Genomic DNA, 20,654 nt, shown 5'->3' with positions numbered 1-20,654 from the left:
TTTGTTGTTGTTTTTCTCCCATGTCTGAGGTGCAGTTCATTAAATTCATGTTTGATGTAGCACAGAAAGAAACTCAGGTACTGCTTTAAAAGTAAATTATAGGTACTATGACACTATTTCACAAAATTAGGCATGCCCTCTAAAATAAAAATAAAACCAGAATTAAATAATAAATTGGCAGCACGGTGGCACAGTGGTTAGCACTGTTGCTGCACAGCAAGAAGGTCCTGAGTTCAATTCCACCATCAGGCTGGGGTCTTTCTGTGTGGAGTTTGCATGTTCTCCCCGTGTTTGCGTGGGTTCCCTTCAGGTACTCCAGCTTCCTCCCACCGTCCAAAGACATGCAGCTTGTGGGGATAGGTTAATTGGATAATCCAAATTGTCACTAGGTGTGAATGTGCGAATGGTTGTCTGTCTCTGAGTGTTAGCCCTGCGACAGACTGGTGACCTGTCCAGGGTGTACCCTGCCTCTCGCCCTATGACAGCTGGGATAGGCTCCAGCGACCCTGAAAAAGGATAAGCGGAAGTGAATGGATGGATAAATAATAAATTATTTAAATCCTTAATTGCAAGAAGTTTTTAAATATTTACGTATATAATTTGTCATATAAATGTTTCATATGTAATGTGTTCGTATGTAACTTGAAAACTCCATTTGATTTAAAATATTCAAAAAGAACACATACATTATATTTTATATAACAGATTTCTCTTCTAAACCTACACAGATTTAGTAGCTTTAACACAGTGATTGCAACATACTGCATATTGGCTTTGGCTCAATACTATCAGATCACAGCCTTTACACCAGCACCATCTTCAGGCCATTTATGACATCTATGAAAACTTTAACGATCACAGGAAAAAGTAATGGGAGAACAAGTTTAGGAGAAACCTTTATTTTATTTTTATTTTTGCCTGTTTTTTCTATCACGTTTATTCTCTAACGTGAGACTTTTGCTCTTTGAAATTTTCTTTCTTATGAATTTATCGGGTTGTTTTGTCATCACACATTTACTATTATTTTAATAAGCTCGCGAGAGATGTGTCGAGCTCCTGAATTTAGATTTCCAGCAATAATAAAGAAGTAACTCTTCTGTGATCCAGTCTTTGTCAGAAGATATTTACCTATCTGAACTTTGCAAGTTTTAGGCAGGTGTTAAAAAATACTGTAAACAAAGAATGCTTTCAGAAATATAAATGATTGTTTATTGGCCCCAAATGTTTTCTGCAGTAGGACAATGACCCCAAACATACAGCCAGTCATTAAAAACTATTTTCAGCATGAAGAACAAGAAGTACTGGAAGTGATGGCATGGCTCCCACAGAGCTCTGATCTCAACATCATCAAGTGTGTCTGGTATTACATGAAGAGACAGAAGGATGTGAGGAAGCCTACATCCACAGAAGGACTGTGATTAGTTCTCCAAGATGTTTGGAACAACCTACCAGCCGAGTTCCTTCAAAATCTGTGTGCAAGTGTACCTAGAAGAATGGATGTTGCTCTGAGGCAAAGGGTGGTCACACCAAATATTGACTTGATTTAGATTTCTTTTTTGTTCATTCACTGCATTTTGTTGATTGGTGGAAAATAAATAACTAACACTTCCATTTTTGAAAGCATTCTTTCTTTACAGCATTTTTTCCTCACCTGCCTAAAACCTTTGCACAGTACTGTATCTGAACTCATGTAACCGTCCTAACTCGTTGGGATTTCTCTTGCAAAACACTATATAACAGATTACACTCTCACTGTGCATAAATTTGCCTCCCAGCCACAAGCGGTTATGAAAGAAGTCGTCATATGTTTCGTAAAAAACTGAACAGTGGTTCTCTTGTGTTTCTTTGTCTCTGCTGCCTACAAATGTCTTGATAAGCCGGCGCTGAACTACACTAATCTTTAAAGAACCTTCACTGCTTCAAGTGCCTCACATCTGAAGGGAAAACTTTGAAGTTTAGTCTTTTTGTTTTGTTTTGGTGCTGTTTTGGTGCTTGCATTTTAATTTATTTTCACTATTACAGAAGAATATAAGTTTACACTGAGAATGACTGTTAGGAGAGTGTATCACATTACAGCATTCAGCTGGTATGCGTTTATTGTTAAGAATCTCAACGATAAGGATGGAGAGGATTTGCCACCAGGAATCTTTGTTTATGGAGGACCCTGGAAGTACCTCACTTTTTTGAATTTGGTGAGTACCTTGATCATTTGTGGGTAATTGTTGTGAAGGATTAATGACCCTGCGATCCCAACAAGGACAGTGGGAAAAAACAACAATGTTGCTTGTAATGTTTCAGTTATTGCAAATGACGTTCTTTGGACTGGCGGCAGTGAAAGATCTTCAACCTGGGAAAAAGGCTGAGAGTACTCTGAGCAAGTTTAAAGACCTTTTCTTCTCTGTCTTTGCCTTTCCAGTGGGCACGGTGAGAACCCCACATTTGTAAATCCTACATTCTTTCAAGTGCAAAAACACCCCCAAAGCAAAACACTATGCTTCACATTAACTCTGCCTTTGTTGCCTTTTCTTTAGTTCGTTGTTCTACTTTTCTGGGCAATCTTTGCATATGATAGAGAATTAGTCTACCCAGCTACCATCGACGCCTTCTTCCCTCTGTGGATGAACCACGCTATGGTCTGTGGACTTATGTTCTTGGGCATAATAAATAATTACTCAGCATTGTTTGTATGTTTAAAACATTTTTAAGCAATTCCTGGTTGGCCTGTCGGGACTTCTCATGTTGCTGTTGGCTTTTTCTTTAGCACACATTTGTCCTTCCCATCTTACTTGGAGAGGTGCTGGTGCAGCCTCACGTCTACCCACAGACTAAACATGCACTGACGGCATTAGGAATCGTGGGCTTGGCTTACTTATCTTGGTAAGTGCTGACTCAGCATTAACAGCATAATCAAGCACTTTAAAAAAAAGCATTTCTTCAGTTTTTATCTTTCATTTGACACTGATTGAAGTTCATCTTCATGTGGCTGAAAGCACAACACTGTCTAAATGCATCTATTTTTGCTGCTCCAGTGTGCATACAGCTTGCGGGTAAAAGCTTTTTTTCAACCTCCACAGCTCGGGCTCACATGTTGTAATGCAGCCAATAACTCCTCATGAGTACAGAACAAACCATAAGCATGCTGTTCATTGCATATGAGATGTTTATTTTTGCTGCTGTTTTGCTGTTACAATGACTGCGTCAACACACTGGGTGAATGTTTGCATGAGCCAAACCTTTTTTTTCCCTTCTTTTTTTCTTTTATATTCTGAACATGATCTGCAGGATTATATGGGTGTACATGTCAGTCGGGATTTGGGTGTATCCTCTTCTTGGGCGCTTCAGTGCTGCTGGTCTGGTGGGCTTCTTCTTTTTTAACATGTCTGTGGTGATCTTGCTCTACCTGCTCGGGAACGAGCTCAACAGACGGGTCTGGGGTAGGAGGCGTTACGTTTGCCATATCATACCAAAAAAAGAAAGGTTTAAAAAATAACAACAACACCAGAATCTAGTCTGTCTCTTTGCTTAACTCTCTCTTTTGTCTCCTCTCTCCAGAAAAGGACATGAACAAAAAGACAAGAGAAACAAATTAATTGAACCTTTCTCCCACACTGAAATGGTCCCATGGTTCTCTTTGAAGTGGGGCTATGCAAACAATCCATTCTTTCTCTTACTAAAAACATTTTAAACCACAGGACAAAACACACTCTTGCCTAATGCGTTACACATTGTTCTGATTTGATGACTGGGTAATGATTGCGATAAAGACTGTATTCTTCTCCACTTGCGCTCCTTGTAGCACCAATTTAGCATTTAGCTAAATGTTAAATAGCAGCATTGAGACAGATTACTTGCAACAAGCAGCACAGCCGTGGGTTACAAAGGTAACAATAAAGCAAATAGGATCCATGTTGCACGTATTCAGTGCAACATTTAAACTGAACATACTGCATGTTTTATCCTGTGATCATGAAAAATCTGCAGGGTGACGTGAGAATAACTTGTAATCCAAATAAGCATTGATTTGATGACATCACAAATCCTTCAAGATCTCCATAAAAGTCTGTTTTTGTATCCATCCGTCGCTCCAGATGAGCTCCTTGTTTCTTTTTCTTTCTTTTTTCCAAAGGAGATCAGGGACCATGCAAGTCCCTGTAGCCTTTTAGGTGATGGAGGTAGTCTGGATCCGCATCCACCAATCCAACCGAAAGGATCTTTGCCAATAAATGCAAGTCATCGTCGCTCAGATCATTCTGTTGAAGAAATTGAAGTCAGATATTTTATCCAAACTATTCTCAGTAAGCTCAGCATTTAACTTTTGATTGCCGCTTACCAACTTGTTGTTTGCAGAGGATTCTGGGAGCTGGGACTTTTGTGACTTGTTTCCCTGAAAATGATAAGAATCATTACACAGAGTTAGTCTTTGCTTCCTTGTTCCACCTCTGTGCACTCTCTATAAATGTTTCTGTTTGCTTCAAATTCCTTGTTATTGATGTATGTCTTGTTTTGATGTGAGCTACATTTAAAAAAGAAAGAAAGAAAGAAAAATAAATAGCTGCTTACCTCTTTGAGTCCCGTTGAAAACCAATATATGACGAAGAGAAGACCAGCAATGATCTTAAGGCAAAACAAACAGCAGTCAGTATCACACAGGTTACAGTCACCACTAGAAAACGAAATCTTTGAAAAATGATCTTACTTACAGCTAAAAGACTTAAAATAACGTATAAAGAGGTCTGCACTTACTCCGATCAAGTAGAACATGTTTGCTTCTGTTGTGTCTGCCCTGTTTGTGCTCTGATTCGTAACCTAAGGAGAAATAAAGAGGTTCCTTCTTGTCCGAGACATCGGACCACAATGCGTAAGACAGGAGAGGAAAACTCCCATAGAAGAACCAGCCGTACAGGATAGACTGCATATTCACCAACCATTCTTACGTCTGAATGAAGTCAGTCATGAGACAAACGTGCGGTTACGCAAACAACTGCGTAAAAGAGGCTGATTTGTGTGTAATAAGAGCTATCATTAGCTGTAAGTCTTAACGCAGGTTAAGATGATCTCACCACAGTGACAGCTAAAAACCACAGATGTCAAAGAGTGACAACCTGCCTGTCATCCGTTCTGTCATAAATTTACGCATTGGAAACTCTTGGAAAAGTTTAACTAAACTGCCTCCTCCACCTTCACCGGCAATGCACTGAAATAATATCTATGTTTATCATACTTTCAAAGTATGCAAAAACCTGTTTTTGACTCAGCCTGTCCCCTGTTTTGTGCAATCAGTAGTCGATTTTAAAATGCAGCTCAGATAGCATTGTTTGTTTTCAGTACAAGCTCAGTTTCATTTTAAAGAGATTTGAATGAGAGATGCATACATATGGCTTCTTCTTTGTATGATACAACCTGTATTTGTGGATGGAATGGTGAACTGTGTTCACAGATAGTATTTTCTGGAAGTGTTCCTGCCTCCATGCAATGATTTCCATGACACAATAATGCCTGTTTTTAATGCCTGTGTTGCCTGAGGGCCCAAAGGCCAGAGGCTGTCCAGTATTGTCCCATGAACACAAAGATTTCTCCACATTCTCTGATTCTTTTGATGATACTATATGATGTAAAATCGTTCCAGCATTTTGTTCTCCCAATCCCAGCTTTTTTGAGACATGTTTTTGCCATCAAATTCAAAATGAGATAATATTTTTTGTGAAATATTAAAATGTCTCTGTTTAAACGTGTGATGAGTATAAAATATGGGTTTGACAGCTTTGCAAATCGTTGCATTCTGTTTGCATTTACATTTTACACAAATGCAAATAAACATTTTCATATTTTATATGTAGTATATTGCAGTATAAAAGAAATCAGCTAACACAAAAAGAGACAGACAGACAGACTGATAGATGGCATTGTGCACCAGCAGATGGAATTTGCATGATATGAATGTATCTGACTTTTCATCTCCTTTTAAACCATTCAGTCAAACAAACATTTGGTCTGAAACCTAGCTGTGTTCGCTGGATTTTGAATGAACAGACGTGGATCTCTGTTACAGAAGCTTACTGTACATCAAGGAAGTGTCCAATCTATTTTTAACTGGTGCAAAAAGCTCTTTTAAAACCAGATGATAAAAAAGAGAATTGATGTCCTCATTTGCTGCTGTTTTCATTATTTTAAAATATATACGTATTTGAGTCTCTTAATGCCTACTGTTTGTTGAGTTTACCTTGTATTTAAAGTTACATTTTCTCTTCTTCCCGTATTTTATCTTATCTTAATGAAGGTGACACAGTCTATTTGTTTGTTGAATCGGAGTAAGTGAGTTTGCTCTCCACCAGGGGGAGCCCGGTGGTTGTGAACCAACTCAAGTTGGCGAACATGGTTTTGGAAAAAGACATGACACCGGTAGAAGTTCGAGATTCTTCTAGTATACTTACAGCCTGATTACATAAGATGAACAAAACTACAGGTAAATAAAATATCTGCTATTAGAATGCAGATATAACACTTTTTTTTATAACGCCTCACATTTAATCACATACATCTGCAACATTCAACACATTCAAAACGTACTTGTATTATATATTTATATGTACTTACATATTAATTAACATTTAATCTTGAATACCGTTATATATGTTGTTATTTCGAATGTATTCATTTGTGGACTTTTCTTTTGCTAGTTCATACTACGCACTTCAGTAGTGCTGAAGCGCTTTCACTTTCCTTCTTTTACTTACTAATTAATAACAAATAAATGCCGTGCGTGCGCTGTATAAACGCGAAACATTCAAGAAAGAGAAAACGGGGAGGTGTGTGTGTATCTGTGTGTGTGTGCATGTGTGTATGAATATGGAGTTCGGGGACTAGGAGAGTAACCTCCGTGTTTTCATACCTAGGTAAAGGTAGTACAGCGCAGCCGGTACACGCATGCGCGGATGCGCTCGCTCTAGAACATTTCGGCAGCTTCGCGACATTTCTTCACGTCCATGAAGGAAAATGCGTGAAAACGCTATTAATACTTCCGGTATTGTAAGCTGCCTTCAAATTAAGCCTTACCGCGTTTATGTGTAGAGCTTCTCTACGCGTCTTTCAGAGAAGTATTCAAATCTCCTTGTCCGTGTTTTGGACATTTCGGGACTCTTATGTATATATTTTAACTATCTTGTACTCTTCTCCGCTCTGCTATTATAAAAAATACTTTTATTTCTAAAAGGACATAACGGACATCCAGAGTTTGAGACGACCGCTTTAACGCGTTTCTTGGCCGTACAGCAGTTGTTGACAGAGCATCGGATTGGTTAGATTGAGTAGAGTTTTACCTGGGAGTTGTCTTTGGACAGTAGCGTGCTGTAATGTGTATTTTTAACAGTCGGACTAACTAACGAACAAGGCACTGGCAGATCATAAACTTGTCGGGTCTGGTGGCTTTGGTAAGATTTGCTCTTGGCTCTAACATAAGAGACACCTGGCTGTAAGTTGTTAAACTTGTGTTTTTAGCGGAACAGTAAAGAATAGCGGGGCTTTAAGTTCAGATACTCAGCTGTGAAGTCACTTCAGGTTTCTGAATGAACTCTTAAGTACGTTATGTTCCAAACACAGACATAAAGTCTTTGGGTATGACTAACGTTAGCTTGCTATATCAGGACTGTCTGTATAAGTCAGCCATGTACCACGTGCCGAGTGCTTAAACATATATGTTTCTTAAAATAATTTCCAATTGCACTATGATAATTTTAAGTACTGTCATTAAGTTGGTCAAGTGCCATCAGTCTGAAATGATCTACCTCGCCTGTATTCGTCAAGGTGCATGCTAGCGTGTGCTAACATTACGGACAAGAGTTATACTTCCGCTTACAATATTATAAACGCATACATTTGTGACTCAGAAAGAAATGTGTAAGTTTATTAATTATGTTTATGAGAGTGCAAATCGTGGGGGTACATACAGTTATTGGCAATACTCGTATTTAAACACGTTTTGGCATGTGCTTTAATTTGTAAACCCAGCCGCCCGCGACGGAAGTGGTGTTATTTGACGATTTTAGCAACCCTAACGGAACTCACCCAACACCGTTAACTGTAGCTTACTAGGCTAATCTGTTTACATGGTCAGTTTAGACTGCAACGTACTAGTGCTCTCGCTATATATATATATATATGTATGTATGTAGGTGTACGATCCTGAAGTCATGACTTAATCTGACCGCAGGCTTGCGTCTGTTTCATGTGGCGATGATGTTGTTTTGCCTCTTTCGGCTTTGCTAGGTGATACCAGCTAGATTACACCTTGCAAATGAAACGGGGGATATGTGACTATACTCTGGAAGGTTATATTAGCCCAAGTGTCTTCTTCACAGAGCCTGAGATCCTGCTTTTGCGTGCAGCTAAAGGGAGAACTACAATGCTGTGCTGGGGAAATGCTTCCTACGGACAACTGGGCTTGGGTGGGATTGATGAAGAGATTGTGGTTGAGCCACGAAAATGTGAATTCTTTCACGGGAAGCAAGTGAGTGATGTGGGGTGTGGCCGCAGACACACAGCTTTCCTGCTGGAGGACGGGACGGTGTATACCTGTGGCTGCAATGATCTTGGGCAGCTTGGACATGAGAAAGCCAGAAAGAAACCCGGTTGGTGATGTCTGCTGTTCGTTTGTTTGTTTGTTTGTTTGTTTGTTTGTTTGTTTGTTTTTCTAATAAAACATTGGGGTTTTTTGTTTTGTTTTTTAAAGTTGCTCACTGTGCAAGCACTTGTTTATGTCATCTGTTAGAGCAAGTTGTGGCCTTGGATGCACAGATCATAGTGGCTGTATCATGTGGAGAGGCCCATACACTCGCCCTAAATGACAAAGGACAGGTTTTCTCGTGGGGTCTTGGTTCAGATGGACAGCTGGGATTAAATAACTTTGAAGAATGTGTTCGCGTGCCTAGGTAAATTCATCAACTATCAGGAAACCCCTGTGTGTAACGCACTACTTGCTCATCCTTTGTTTTGTAAAGGCAACATGAAAAGCCCTAATATAGCCATTCTTCTCTCTCTTTTTTTTCCTCTGTATGAAAAGAAACATCAAGACTTTGTCAGATGTTCAAATTGCTCAGGTAGCCTGTGGGTACTGGCACTCCCATGCACTTTCAAAAGGTGAGGAATGGTTTGCACTTAGTACATATCCAGAGCAGCTTACAGTGTTTATGTCATGTTAAACCGTTTCAATTATATATGCGTTTTTAACACAGGGGGCCACATCTTCTCATGGGGCCAGAATCGATACGGCCAACTTGGGTTAGGAATCAACGGACAGAGCATTTCTACACCCCAGATGATTCAGTCTCTGCAGGGCATTCCTTTTGCTCAAATATCAGCAGGTGGAGCACATAGCTTTGCCCTCACTCCCTCGGGAGCTGTGTTCGGTTGGGGGCGCAACAATTTTGGTCAGCTTGGTCTCAACGACTGCAACGGTGAGTGGTAGAAGGTTAGAAGGTGCCGGTGTACATTCAAACCCGAAACTTTGACTAATTTTCAGGACGTCTTTTTCAGATCGGTATTTCCCGGCCCTCCTGAAGTCCCTCAGATCACAGAGAGTGATTTACATTTGCTGTGGAGAAGATCACACGGCAGCACTGACCAAGTTAAGTTGCATACTTTTTGGTTCTTTGATAGATCTGCAGCGTTGTGTGTACAGAAGACCGAAATTTGAAACTGTGGAATTAATGATTAATGATTAGATTTAAAAGTGGCTCTTTTAAATCTAATTAATGGTTTTAATTCTTAGGCTTAAAATCATTAAACTGGGCCTTGGACTTTTACTGGGATTTGCTCCCATGCTGGGTTATGCTTTCTTTACCTTCTTCCTAATTCATTGCTGTTGTTGTTGTTTTTAATCTGCCAGTGTATATGTATTACATTTTCTTAACTGATCCCAAACAGCAGCCAGGCAGGATTACAGATGCATCACTTGTCGCAGTCAGTGTGTTGTATCCTCGCTCTCCAGTTTGCATACTGCTCAGAGACAGCTGCTGCCAAGCGACCAGTTAGAAAACATCCCAGTATCACTGCAATACATTAAGTCTGCAGTACATTAAGATTTCAGTGTTTTGCTTTTTAAAAGCACTGTCACACAGATGTTTATAAAGCTCTCCTTTAGAAAAACATTAAGCTGTTGTCAGATGAACAAACTGTTCAGCACCCACGGGTGCTGTAGGTGCAGTTTCTGGGTTCCTCTACCTCTTAAAACAAGCTTTCTTTCTTCTTCTTTTTTTATATTCCTTAGCTCCCCTCCCATTTAGCCAAGTCTCTTCTGATTGGCTGCCCCTCATACCGAAGGCTTGACTAACACATCAGTGTGGCTTCACGGCCAAAGCTATACGCCTGAGATGACTATATTAGGGATGTCTGCACTCACTGACATCATGCTGATATAGAATTAACTGCCTGAAACTGCCTGAGCATTTGGCTCACTGGGATTACTTGCGCACACTTGCACACTGAGCTCATTATTTGATGCTGCAGGCATTTCGTCTGAGCACCCTCCATTGTAACAGTTTATATCAGAGTCAGAATACTTTTATAATGACAGGGGGAAATTGCTTTGTCACAGACTCTCAAGCAAATGATATGAAAGGTAGAAAATGGAAAGAAATCATAAAAAAATGTAAACCATCCTTATAAAACGAAGAGGCTCCACCAATGTTGGATTATGTTAAAATAAATACTCCAAGGTTAAACAATAGTATGTACAATATAAAGAAGATATGACAAGTGAAAATAGTCCAGGTGTCATAAGGGGAAGATATGAAGTTTGATCATTGCAGGTATAAATCATTTCCTGTGGCGTTGTAGTGCAGTGAGTGTTTTGCTCCTGTGACCATCCTGCAAGTCATTGAATGAACGTGAAGGATTGTCGGCTATCATCTGACATCTGCTGTCAGAGTCGAGCTCCACACCTATAATACTGGCCTTGTGGATCGGTTTGAGTCTGCTGGTATCATGCTGCCCCAGCCCACCACAGCATAGAGGATGGCAGTGGCCATTACAGACTCAAAAAATCCTGGGTCATCCATTAGATTTTAAAGGAGTCATCCAAGAAAATAGAGATGACTCTTCTTGTAGAGGGCTTCTGTGTTTTTAGTGTGAACACTGCGGTATTTTTATCCTGTCTGCACCCAAACCACACGGATGGAAATAGGGGTGACCAGCATTCTAACCCTTCTCACATCCACAACCCCCATACTCTTCCCCATCACCTTGTGTGATACATCACTACTGCAGAGTCATTAGAAACCTGTGAAGGTGGCAGGTGTCTGTGCAGCGCTGAAGGCTGTGGTGTACATGGTGAAGGGAAAGGGAGAGAAGACAGTCCCCCGCTGGGCTTCGGTGTTGCTGTCCAACATGGTGCTGCAGGTGGTTTGCCGATCAGTGAGCCAATTATCCAGCTCACTGCCAAGGCATCCACCCAGCAGAGCCGAGCTGGTGGTGGTGAACACACTGGAGAAATCAAAACATGACCCTCACAGCGCTGGGTGGATGTAGGCCCTGTTGAGCAGGTCAAGGACCGGAAGGGATCTGACCATGTGCTGGAAGCTGGTCCAGGATAAGTCTCTTCAGGGTCTTCATGAGGTGTGATGTCAACATGTTTTGGCACAAGGACGAGGCGTGACCTCTTCTACACAGGAAAAAAGCATTATACATTTTCAGTAGCTAAGGGCCATTTCTGTGTTTACTTCTAATTTTTAGAAAAGAATGGATGAGTTGGGACAGTTATTTAGAACCTGGAATGTTTTTTTGGTTTGTTAAATAGTGAAGTTTTAAATCTTCTCGAGCGGTGGATAAAAATGCCCATTTCCTGTCCAGGTGCCCAGACGCAATAAGTTTGTTTCAGTAGTGGGCTGACGCTGTAGAGGAGGATCCCTGCTGTAAGACTTGGATGTTAAAATAATCCCCCTCCTGGCATGTGCCATTACTAATCTAGCTGTTTCTGGTTAAGGAAAAACTAGACTGAAATCACTAACACGACAGCTGTCTTTCATGCCTCTCTGTCTCTTCAAGCCTCATGTTCAGTGGTCTTTGCTAACACTTTGGCCTTAGCAAGTTAGCACAGTGCTAACCCTTTTGAAGGTCGGAATAACTGGTTCTGTTGTTTTTTAAATACAGGAAGGGGGCGTGTTCACATTTGGAGCAGGAGGATATGGACAGCTTGGGCATAACTCTACAAATCATGAAATAAACCCCAGAAAAGTGTTTGAGCTCATGGGAAATGTAGTCACACAGATTGCATGTGGAAGGTAAAATCGACTTTGTTTTTGCGCGTTTATCTAAAATACAACGTCAGTGAATTATACTGAAAAGTCACAAGGCTGCTAGTAACGTTTCAAATTGCTGTGCGGTCAAGGCAACACACGCTGGCTTTCACGCCGTCATCGGGGAAGATGGATTCATTTGGGCTCGGAGGGAACGGGCAGCTTGGCACACGGTCCACTTCCAACAGAAAAAGCCCTGCTCTTGTTAAAGGTCCCTGGGTAGTCACCAGCACTGCAACAGATACAGGTGAGGGGACAGCAAATGTAAAACCAAAACATCCTTCCATTTTTGAGGGGTGTAAAGTTTGAATCATAAGCAGTCAAATGTGTTTTTTTTGTTTGTTTCTTTTTTGTTTTGTTTTTTTGCCTGTCCCATTTGGTTCTTTTGCCATCAGAATTATTGTCTACGGGCAAAGAAAGAAAAAATTGACCATCCCAGCCTTGCCGTGATGGTCTATTTGATTCACATTTTATTGTTTATCTTATTTATTTTTTATTTTCACTTGCTAGATACAGGACAGACGTGAATGAGGAAAAGAAAAGGGAGAAAGGAAGAGGGGGAAAAAACTGCGGAGAAGAGGGACGGGGATAAAGGGCAAAAAAACAAAAACCAACTAAATAAGCAGACAAAAAAAATGCATATATGAATCACCTGGATCACCTGTTGAGAAAGAATAAACAACATCACAAATAAACAACATCACGATGATATATGGGAATGAGCAGTCAAATGTATTAATCGATAGGGTTCTCCATTTATGTTTTCTCTGACTACGTTTTATATAATTCTGCTGTGTATCCATCTGAACGTGGAGATTTATTATCTTTAATCTGAATCTTAAGTTGTAAAAGCACATTACATAATTAGTTTGATGGGTTTATTTCAAACGTAAAACTCACTGTAAGATGTTTTAATAACACAAAAAACCTATTTTCCCTCACTTTTGCAGATTCAGAGGAGAAATGTTGTGTCAAACGGATTTATGCTGGAGGAGATCAAAGCTTTGCTCACTATTGCAGTGCCAACGTAAGTTTTCACTCTCCTCTGAAACAGAGATTTCATGGAGATGCTTACAAATGTACAGCACGTTTTAATAATTGCACAACTGTCTTGAATGCTATCGTTTTTACTCTACAGTAAAAACAATGGCACTGGCAGTACTCGATAATAGTGAGCAGCTGAACAACAGTGATTTGAGCTAAAGGATTATTATCACTGATGGGGTGTGAGAGCAATGTCAGGCAGATGAGCTGAGATTGTAAATATTTCCAGACACAACCTGTAATTATCTGGAATTTAAAAAAAATCTTAGCACATGGGTTCGCGTGTAATTTTATACCACAGCGTTGTTTGACAACGTCACCATTCACATGAGTTAAAGAAGGCGAAACGTACCAGTAAAACCATGTGAAATTTGAAAAATAAGAAAATGACTTCAATTTAAAATCTTGTAATTAAAGTTTTCGAATTCCAGGAAACAGAATTGTGTTTGTCAATCTAATTAAAGCAGACTGCTCCAGCTGATCCCCAACAGTCAGTGCAAGCTGGTGTTGGTTTTAAAACACGTTGCCATGTAGCGTATGATGATTTTTCAAGCAGAATTTAATTTGTAATGAGGATGTATGTCACTTTTTTTCTTTTCTCAGAAGCACCTTCTTCTAAAATGTGCCGCAGATAGCTGTGAATACTGTTTTTACACTCACAGTTTTATTTACACAGGTTTACATTTTTCAGTTTTTATTCGTCTAACTTTTATACTTTTTGGTGCAGAGCCTTCAGAACGGAGATGACACAAGGATACAAGATCCCCAGAGAAAGATTTACTCCTTGAATGAGGATCTCATACATAAATGGTTGAACCACTCACAAGGAAGACTCCCACTCGAAATCTCCAAGTAAAGATTTCTTCTTCTTCTTTTCCCCCTCAGTAGATCCTCGGCATATTGGAGTTTTAGTTTGTTTTAGACATGGTGTGTTTGAGTAGAATCAAATTACCTGATCCTTTTTGGAGATTTACACAGTAATTATTTGCCTTTTCTGGTTTCCTTAGTGAGATCGACCTCGTGTTCTCCTCAGCAAGCTGCCTAAATGGGTCTTTCCTGTCAATGAGGTAAATGCACTCCAGATATTTCAAAAGTCAGAATCTAGTCAGAAAAATTATTTTGACTGATTTACATTAAAATCAACACATTTTTTTTTTGCTGAATTTCTTGTTTATTTACTCTCTAATTAGATAATTAAAGCTTTCTTAAGCTACTCCCGTCATATGAGCCAGGTGAATGCACGGGTTTGGTAGGCTATATAAAAACATGAAATTGAGATGGCCACAGTTTTAGCCATGAAAGCAGGAAGCTCAACGATAACAACATTCAGTACTGACACTTATCTGCTGACATGGTAAATCTAGAGCTTGTTCTGTTGTCACCGCTTTGACCAGATAAAAAGCGTGCTCTCCTGGGTTGAGATCAGATTCTGATTTGGCCACTGAAGCATATCCTGTTTCTTTGCTTTGAGAAACCTTTGGGCTGCTTTTGAAGTGTGCTTCAGCTCATTAACCATTTGCACTCTGAAGCGCTGTCCGATCAGTTTAGAACTTTAGATTAATATATATTATTATATATATATATACATAATATAACAATAAATAATATATATATATATATATATATGTATTGTTATAGTTATTGCCAAGCGTTTTTGTAATTATCTCATTCTGAGTGCTGATTTTGTTTTTTTGTTATTTTATAAACGCAGTCATCCAGATCACTACAGTACCAGCAGTAAATGTTCAGGGGTGAATATGAACATGGCTCGCCTGCTCTTCAACAAAGTAATCCAAGAGGGTCACCCTGAGATTGCTCAGCAGGTCAGTGGCCACATATAATATAGTTCCATCCACCCATCCATCTCTGTTTACTTGTTCAAGTCAAGGACTTGGAGGGGACTAAATTCTGGATTCTTCACTGTAATTCAAAACTGCATTCTGTGTCGCGTCAGTGCCATGCCAAATACTTGGGCACTAATATATTTTCTCTGACTGGTGAAGTTCCTCTGACTTGGAGTTTCTTTTTCATTCCTCATACTCTTCAACAGTGTTTATGACCTTTGCTCATCTGAGATTGCCACTGCTGTCTTGTCGCTGATGTTCATATTATTTTGATTTGGTACCTGACCAGAAGATGTTTTTATAGTGTAAATGTCCCCAGTGACGTTTTATTACTGTGTCGGCTCCAGTTATTCCCGGTACTCTGGTCCATTCAGTGTGTTATTGTTGCACTTTACCCCACACCTCATCAGCAGTTTGTATGCATTCAGGATTATCACATTAATCATAACAGACCTGTTTCCCTTCGTCTGTCTGCCTCAGATTGCTGCTAGTCTGGAGAAGAACCTCATTCCCAGGCTAAACAATTCTCCTCCAGACATCGAAGCCCTGAGACTCTACCTCACTCTTCCAGAATGCCCTCTCTTCACTAACCGAAATAACTACGTCACCATCTCTATCCCATTTGCCAAATCAGTCATCAGCCTAAAAGAGGCTCCACTGAAGGTACTAGGTAGGTAGGATGAAGGAGTTTCTTTAAGCTTTCCATACTGCATATGTACTACATACTATACTTAAGACCTTATTGTTAAGGAAAATAAGGTCTTAAAATAGCTTATATTTGTCATAAATCTTATGCAGGAATTACATTCCAGATGGTACTTGACACTGTCTTAAAAGGGTTTTGAGGAGCACTAATTTAGTGTTTGCTCATGTATTTGCAGGAAACTGGTGGTCTACGTTTGAGTCCCCAGTCTTCCAGCGGCTAGTTGAACTGTACAAGGAAGTGGTGGTGTATCTGCTGCAGATGCACAAGGTGGGCATTCCCGCAGTAGAGCAGAGAATTTTCACCTGTTTTCTGGACACATCGCTGCGACTCCTGGAAATCCTACACAAGGTGAGGAAAAAGGTGCAGTGTTAAATTCCTGCTGCACATTATATCCTTCTTTAAAGGACTACAAGTGACAGTCTCTCTCACTTGTCGCTTCAGGTGAGCGAGAAAGCGGGACACATCATTCAGTATGGCAAGTTCTACATTCATGAGTTGGACAACCTGATAGACATCCGAAATGACTATGTCACATGGCTTCAGAGGCAGATGTACCCAATGGTGAGTCTGCTGTGGATGTTGGCTCTGCGATTCAGTAATACATCTTTCTATGTTAAGGTTTTGATGTGAACCTTTTGTTTATGCTCTATCCCCAGGGACATGATGGTGTGGTGACTCTGTGCAAGTATCCCTTTGTATTTGATGCCCAAGCAAAGACTACACTCCTTCAGACAGATGCTGTCTTACAGATGCAGGTACTACTCACTAAACCTCTTAAAGGCAGTTTCTTACCTTTATTCTCACTAATCGCTTCATAATCGTGTGTTTTCTTTATTAACAGATGGCAGTGGACCAGGCACAGATGCAAAATTTCAGCTCCATGTTCCTACCAGCTGTGGAATCCGTCAACCCGTGCCTCATCCTCATCGTTCGCAGGGAAAACATTGTTGGAGACACTATGGAAGTGCTCAGGAAGTCTAAGAATGTTGACTACAAGAAGCCACTAAAGGTAGAAACAGCATTTAAGTTTGAAGCTTTAAAAAAAAAAGAAGCAGCATAACCCATACCTGATTTAAATTTGGCCACCATTTCCATTCCAGTCATAGTCTTGTAAACTCTGGATCCCTTCCAGTACTTGTGCTATTATTGGATTGTTCCCAGGAAGTGCCGTTCTGACAACATGCACATGTGCGTGTGTGATTTCAACATGGACCTCCTTGCAGTCTACAATGACACCACTAACTCAGGGAGGAAACATCATACAGCTAAGAGCTAGAGAGTGTAAAAAGGCACTCTTCAGGTTTATGAGTCCACAACGTCCAAACGTAGCATCAACATTAGGTCACAAGCTTGACTTAAAGCATGCTAGGCCTTTTACAGTGTTGTGAATGGTAAATCCGTTCTTAAGGTTCAAAACTGTAGATTCTGTCTCAACTCCTCACAATTTCGACACAGAAGTGGTGATCCAGCGAGCACACAGAGTGGTGCAAGTGGTTGGAACAGGATTTCCAGGTAGCGATCGCTAAATATCGCAGGAGCCGTGGCCTTGACAACGAAGACAACTGAGCGAGCTAACAGCCAAATTTAAATCAAGTACACTTAGGATGAAGTTCCTAGTTATGAATGAAAATACATATATGAGTGTGAAAGATGCTGCTCATGGTAATGAACCCACAGAGTATGCCAGGTTCAAACGGTACTGTGACTTACTTGTGACGTTTGTGGCAGGTGATCTTTGTGGGAGAAGAGGCCGTCGATGCAGGCGGCGTGAGAAAGGAGTTCTTCCTCCTGATCATGAAAGAGCTGCTTGATCCCAAATACGGAATGTTTCGTTACTACGAGGAGTCTCGCCTCATCTGGTTTTCAAACAAGGTACTTGCTTTAAACCAGGCGGCATCTCCGCGTGATCTTTGTGAAACCCTTCCTCGATTAAATGCTGACAATCACCGACTGTCCCTTGCAGACATTTGAGGACATTGACTTGTTCAACCTCATCGGGGTCATCTGCGGTCTGGCCATCTACAATCTCACCATCGTTGAGCTCAACTTCCCCTTGGCCCTTTACAAGAAGCTTCTGAAGAAGAAGCCAACGCTAGAAGACCTGAAAGAGCTAATGCCAGATGTGGGAAGGTCAGATCAAGGAACAGTCACCTGAGGTTTCCATTTAATATGTTTATGAATGGTAGTTTACCTTGGCATTGTCTTAACGTCATCTAAACCTTTAAATGCCACAGTAATCACACAGGGAATTGTGTTCCTGTTCATCCAGGAGTCTGCAGCAGCTACTAGACTACACAGAAGATGACCTTGAGGAAACTTTCTGCTTGAATTTCACAGTAAGATGATTGACTATCAACATTTTCTGCTGTGGTTTAAGTAAGCTGTGTCATCCACTTATCATATGATTTTTATTTTTTATTTTAATTTTTTCAGATCACAGAGGAAAACTACGGTGCCACAGAGGTTTTAGAGCTTGTACCAAATGGGGAAAACATTAACGTCAATATGTCAAACAGGTAAACATTTTTTTTTAAGTTGTCCTGATATTTATCCATTAGCAGTTATCCACTAAGGGATTCATGAATATTTTGGACATTCACATTACTCTCATTTTTCTTACTTTCTTCTCCTCTAGGCAAGATTTCGTCAGTGCCTATGTAGACTATGTTTTCAACACATCGGTAGCTCCACTCTTCGAGTGCTTCTATTCAGGCTTCCACAAAGTGTGGCGGTGGGAAAGTTTTTAGAACTGTTCCAGCCAAACGAACTGCAAGCCATGGTTATCGGCAATACCAACTATGACTGGATGGAGCTTGAAAAGGTTTTCTATTAAATAGTGACTAGTAAAAATTGCATCTGGCCACGCAATGTGAAGAAAATATCCGCATAGCCTTTAGGACTATGAAAGCTGTATTCTTCCTAGTGTCCAGCAGGGGGCGACTCCTCTAGCTGTATTGAAATTTCCTTATGTCTCACTTGATTTATTACCTTAGTAAACATTTTACGAATTTAGTTTATGGTTTTGTATGCTAGTTTAACATTCCATCTAATACAGTATAATCTTCATTTTGTGAATTAAGGAAACATTTGCCGGTATGGTGTGATTGGCAGGTTGCTGATGTAAGAGTGTGCAGTATCCTTGGTTTCTCAGTCAATACATCATTTAAAAGGTCAAGTTAAAAAAAACAGTCTGTAAATGACTGAGAAAAGCCCCAGTGGCCACTGTGAATCTCACTTTTTAAAGTGAGACTTGTACATTATAAGATGGATTATGAAAATAATTTTTGTTTATGCTCTTTTGCTCATAGACTACTGAGTACAAAGGGGAGTACTGGACAGACCACTCTACAATCAGGCTTTTCTGGGAGGTGTTTCACGATCTTCCACTGGAGAAGAAAAAACAGTTTCTCTGTAAGTGTTGCCCTAAACAGCAGAAAAGTTAGTTTCATTAATTTTGTGTGAGTTTGCATGTTACATGCAGACCTTGAAGAGTGAAGAGAAACAAAAATCTTGTCTTTTCAGTGTTCCTCACTGGAAGTGACCGCATCCCCATCTTGGGCATGAAAAGCTTGAAACTGGTGATCCAGCCTACTGGTGGAGGGGAGCATTACTTACCTGTCGCCCACACCTGCTTCAACCTGCTGGACCTGCCCAAGTACACGAGTCTAGAAATGCTCCGTGAGAAGCTGCTGCAGGCTATAGATCACAATCAAGGCTTCAATCTTGCCTGATAGAACATAAAAATCCATGTTGAGACTGTTGATGGCAACCACATTCCCAGATGTTTTTTTGCAGACTTCTCAGTCTGGATGAGTCAAACACAAGTTGAAAAAAATAAAAATTAAAAGGGAGGCCACATGACACTAAAGGTGACTGAGATGAACGGCTGGACTTTCATGTTAATGTTGATTTTTTTTATTTTTTCCAGCTGCTTTCTTGCCATCAAAGTATTTGAAGCCCAATCCCACACAAGTTGATTCACATTTAATATTGCTCATGTAGATATGCTTTTATTCATGTTTGGATAGGACAAGTATGATGAAGCAAACTACTGGTATATACAGCACAGGGGCATAAATAAACTGACAACAAACTCCTGTAAAATACAGTGAAATTTCTTTTTCTAATGCTTAACACCTAATTTATTGTGACAGTGAGATGCTTCTATTATGTTTTTAATGGTTTAAAATGTAGTCAAACACCAGAAAATACCACGTAATTCCACCCCCCCCAAAAAAATATAGAGAAAAATAAGACCTGATTCACACCTGACAAGGTGTCAACAGAAACGTATTTTTTAAACTACACTCTAGCAGTATTTTCTGCATGGCTTTGTAATCAAAGTGACACCGTATTTTACAGGAGTTTGGGTTTTTTCATCCCCTGTTGCAAAAATTGTTAGCCAATGTAAATCTACTTTATGTTTGACAAAGGTTCTCTTGTGACATTTGCTCAAGAGCAATGTGAAGTGTTTGCTATAGATGCTGAGTGGATTTTCTTGGCTGTTTGCCTTAACAATCCACAAATAAAAACAAAGTACAGCCACTGAAATAAATGGGTTACTTGCTGGTAAGGTTCTAAGTTCTTATGAAAGGTTGGTTATTTTTAATATAGTACCTTGTGTTTGAATATTGCTGTAGAAGGTATTTTTTAACAAAAAATATACCACATTTTGTTTTTAAAAGGGGTTAATTCTGCTTTTTGTTATTTTCTTTCAAATATGTTCTGATGATGGATGCTCTTATGACACGTGACCAGAGTTTCAGAGGTGGT

General features: G+C 40.0%; 2 protein-coding genes and 1 long non-coding RNA gene across 4 annotated transcripts; 2 read left to right on the top strand and 1 right to left on the bottom strand.

Moving 5' to 3' along the window:
- The first annotated feature begins 95 nt into the window (after positions 1 to 95).
- On the top strand, positions 96 to 5,901 carry LOC146505078 (androgen-dependent TFPI-regulating protein). Of its 2 annotated transcripts, XM_085182263.1 has the most exons (6): positions 96 to 2,192; positions 2,299 to 2,424; positions 2,532 to 2,633; positions 2,762 to 2,877; positions 3,283 to 3,434; positions 3,553 to 5,901. In XM_085182263.1, the coding sequence occupies exons 1-6, from the start codon at positions 2,046 to 2,048 to the stop codon at positions 3,588 to 3,590; spliced, it is 681 nt and encodes a 226-aa protein (XP_085038389.1). In that variant the 5' UTR covers positions 96 to 2,045; the 3' UTR covers positions 3,591 to 5,901. The 2 variants fall into 2 exon arrangements, with proteins under 2 accessions (XP_085038389.1, XP_085038388.1); XM_085182262.1 differs by having other exon boundaries at positions 3,283 to 5,901.
- On the bottom strand, positions 3,271 to 4,875 carry LOC146505079 (uncharacterized). Its single transcript, XR_014877496.1, has 4 exons — positions 4,744 to 4,875; positions 4,561 to 4,614; positions 4,331 to 4,384; positions 3,271 to 4,250 (listed from the first exon to the last, which is right to left on the bottom strand). It is a non-coding gene; the product is annotated as an uncharacterized LOC146505079 (long non-coding RNA).
- Positions 5,902 to 6,360: 459 nt separating the features above from the next.
- Positions 6,361 to 20,403, top strand: herc4 (HECT and RLD domain containing E3 ubiquitin protein ligase 4). The gene is given in 25 exon segments (XM_085182261.1): positions 6,361 to 6,463; positions 8,355 to 8,624; positions 8,765 to 8,924; positions 9,056 to 9,132; positions 9,228 to 9,449; positions 9,529 to 9,620; positions 12,142 to 12,272; positions 12,380 to 12,534; positions 13,238 to 13,314; positions 14,059 to 14,183; positions 14,339 to 14,398; positions 15,043 to 15,154; positions 15,656 to 15,845; positions 16,057 to 16,229; positions 16,323 to 16,442; positions 16,538 to 16,636; positions 16,723 to 16,890; positions 17,610 to 17,753; positions 17,845 to 18,011; positions 18,151 to 18,217; positions 18,315 to 18,397; positions 18,517 to 18,604; positions 18,607 to 18,702; positions 19,190 to 19,292; positions 19,404 to 20,403. Coding segments are annotated over 25 exon segments (3,204 nt in total). The 5' UTR covers positions 6,361 to 6,447; the 3' UTR covers positions 19,613 to 20,403.
- Positions 20,404 to 20,654: the final 251 nt, after the last annotated feature.

This window comes from Neolamprologus multifasciatus, chromosome 13 (genome assembly GCF_963576455.1).
Source record: "Neolamprologus multifasciatus chromosome 13, fNeoMul1.2, whole genome shotgun sequence".
Lineage (NCBI taxonomy): Eukaryota > Metazoa > Chordata > Actinopteri > Cichliformes > Cichlidae > Neolamprologus > Neolamprologus multifasciatus.
Note: the sequence above shows the minus strand (reverse complement) of the source record. Positions and strands in the feature narration are given on the sequence as shown.

Bases quoted from the DNA above. Each gene is read 5' to 3' on its own strand.
- LOC146505078 (XM_085182262.1), top strand. From the start codon at position 2,046: ATGACTGTTAGGAGAGTGTATCACATTACAGCATTCAGCTGGTATGCG. The intron at 2,193-2,298 runs GTGAGTACCTTG...GTAATGTTTCAG, and splicing joins ACCTCACTTTTTTGAATTTG to TTATTGCAAATGACGTTCTT. The intron at 2,878-3,282 runs GTAAGTGCTGAC...CATGATCTGCAG, and splicing joins GGCTTGGCTTACTTATCTTG to GATTATATGGGTGTACATGT.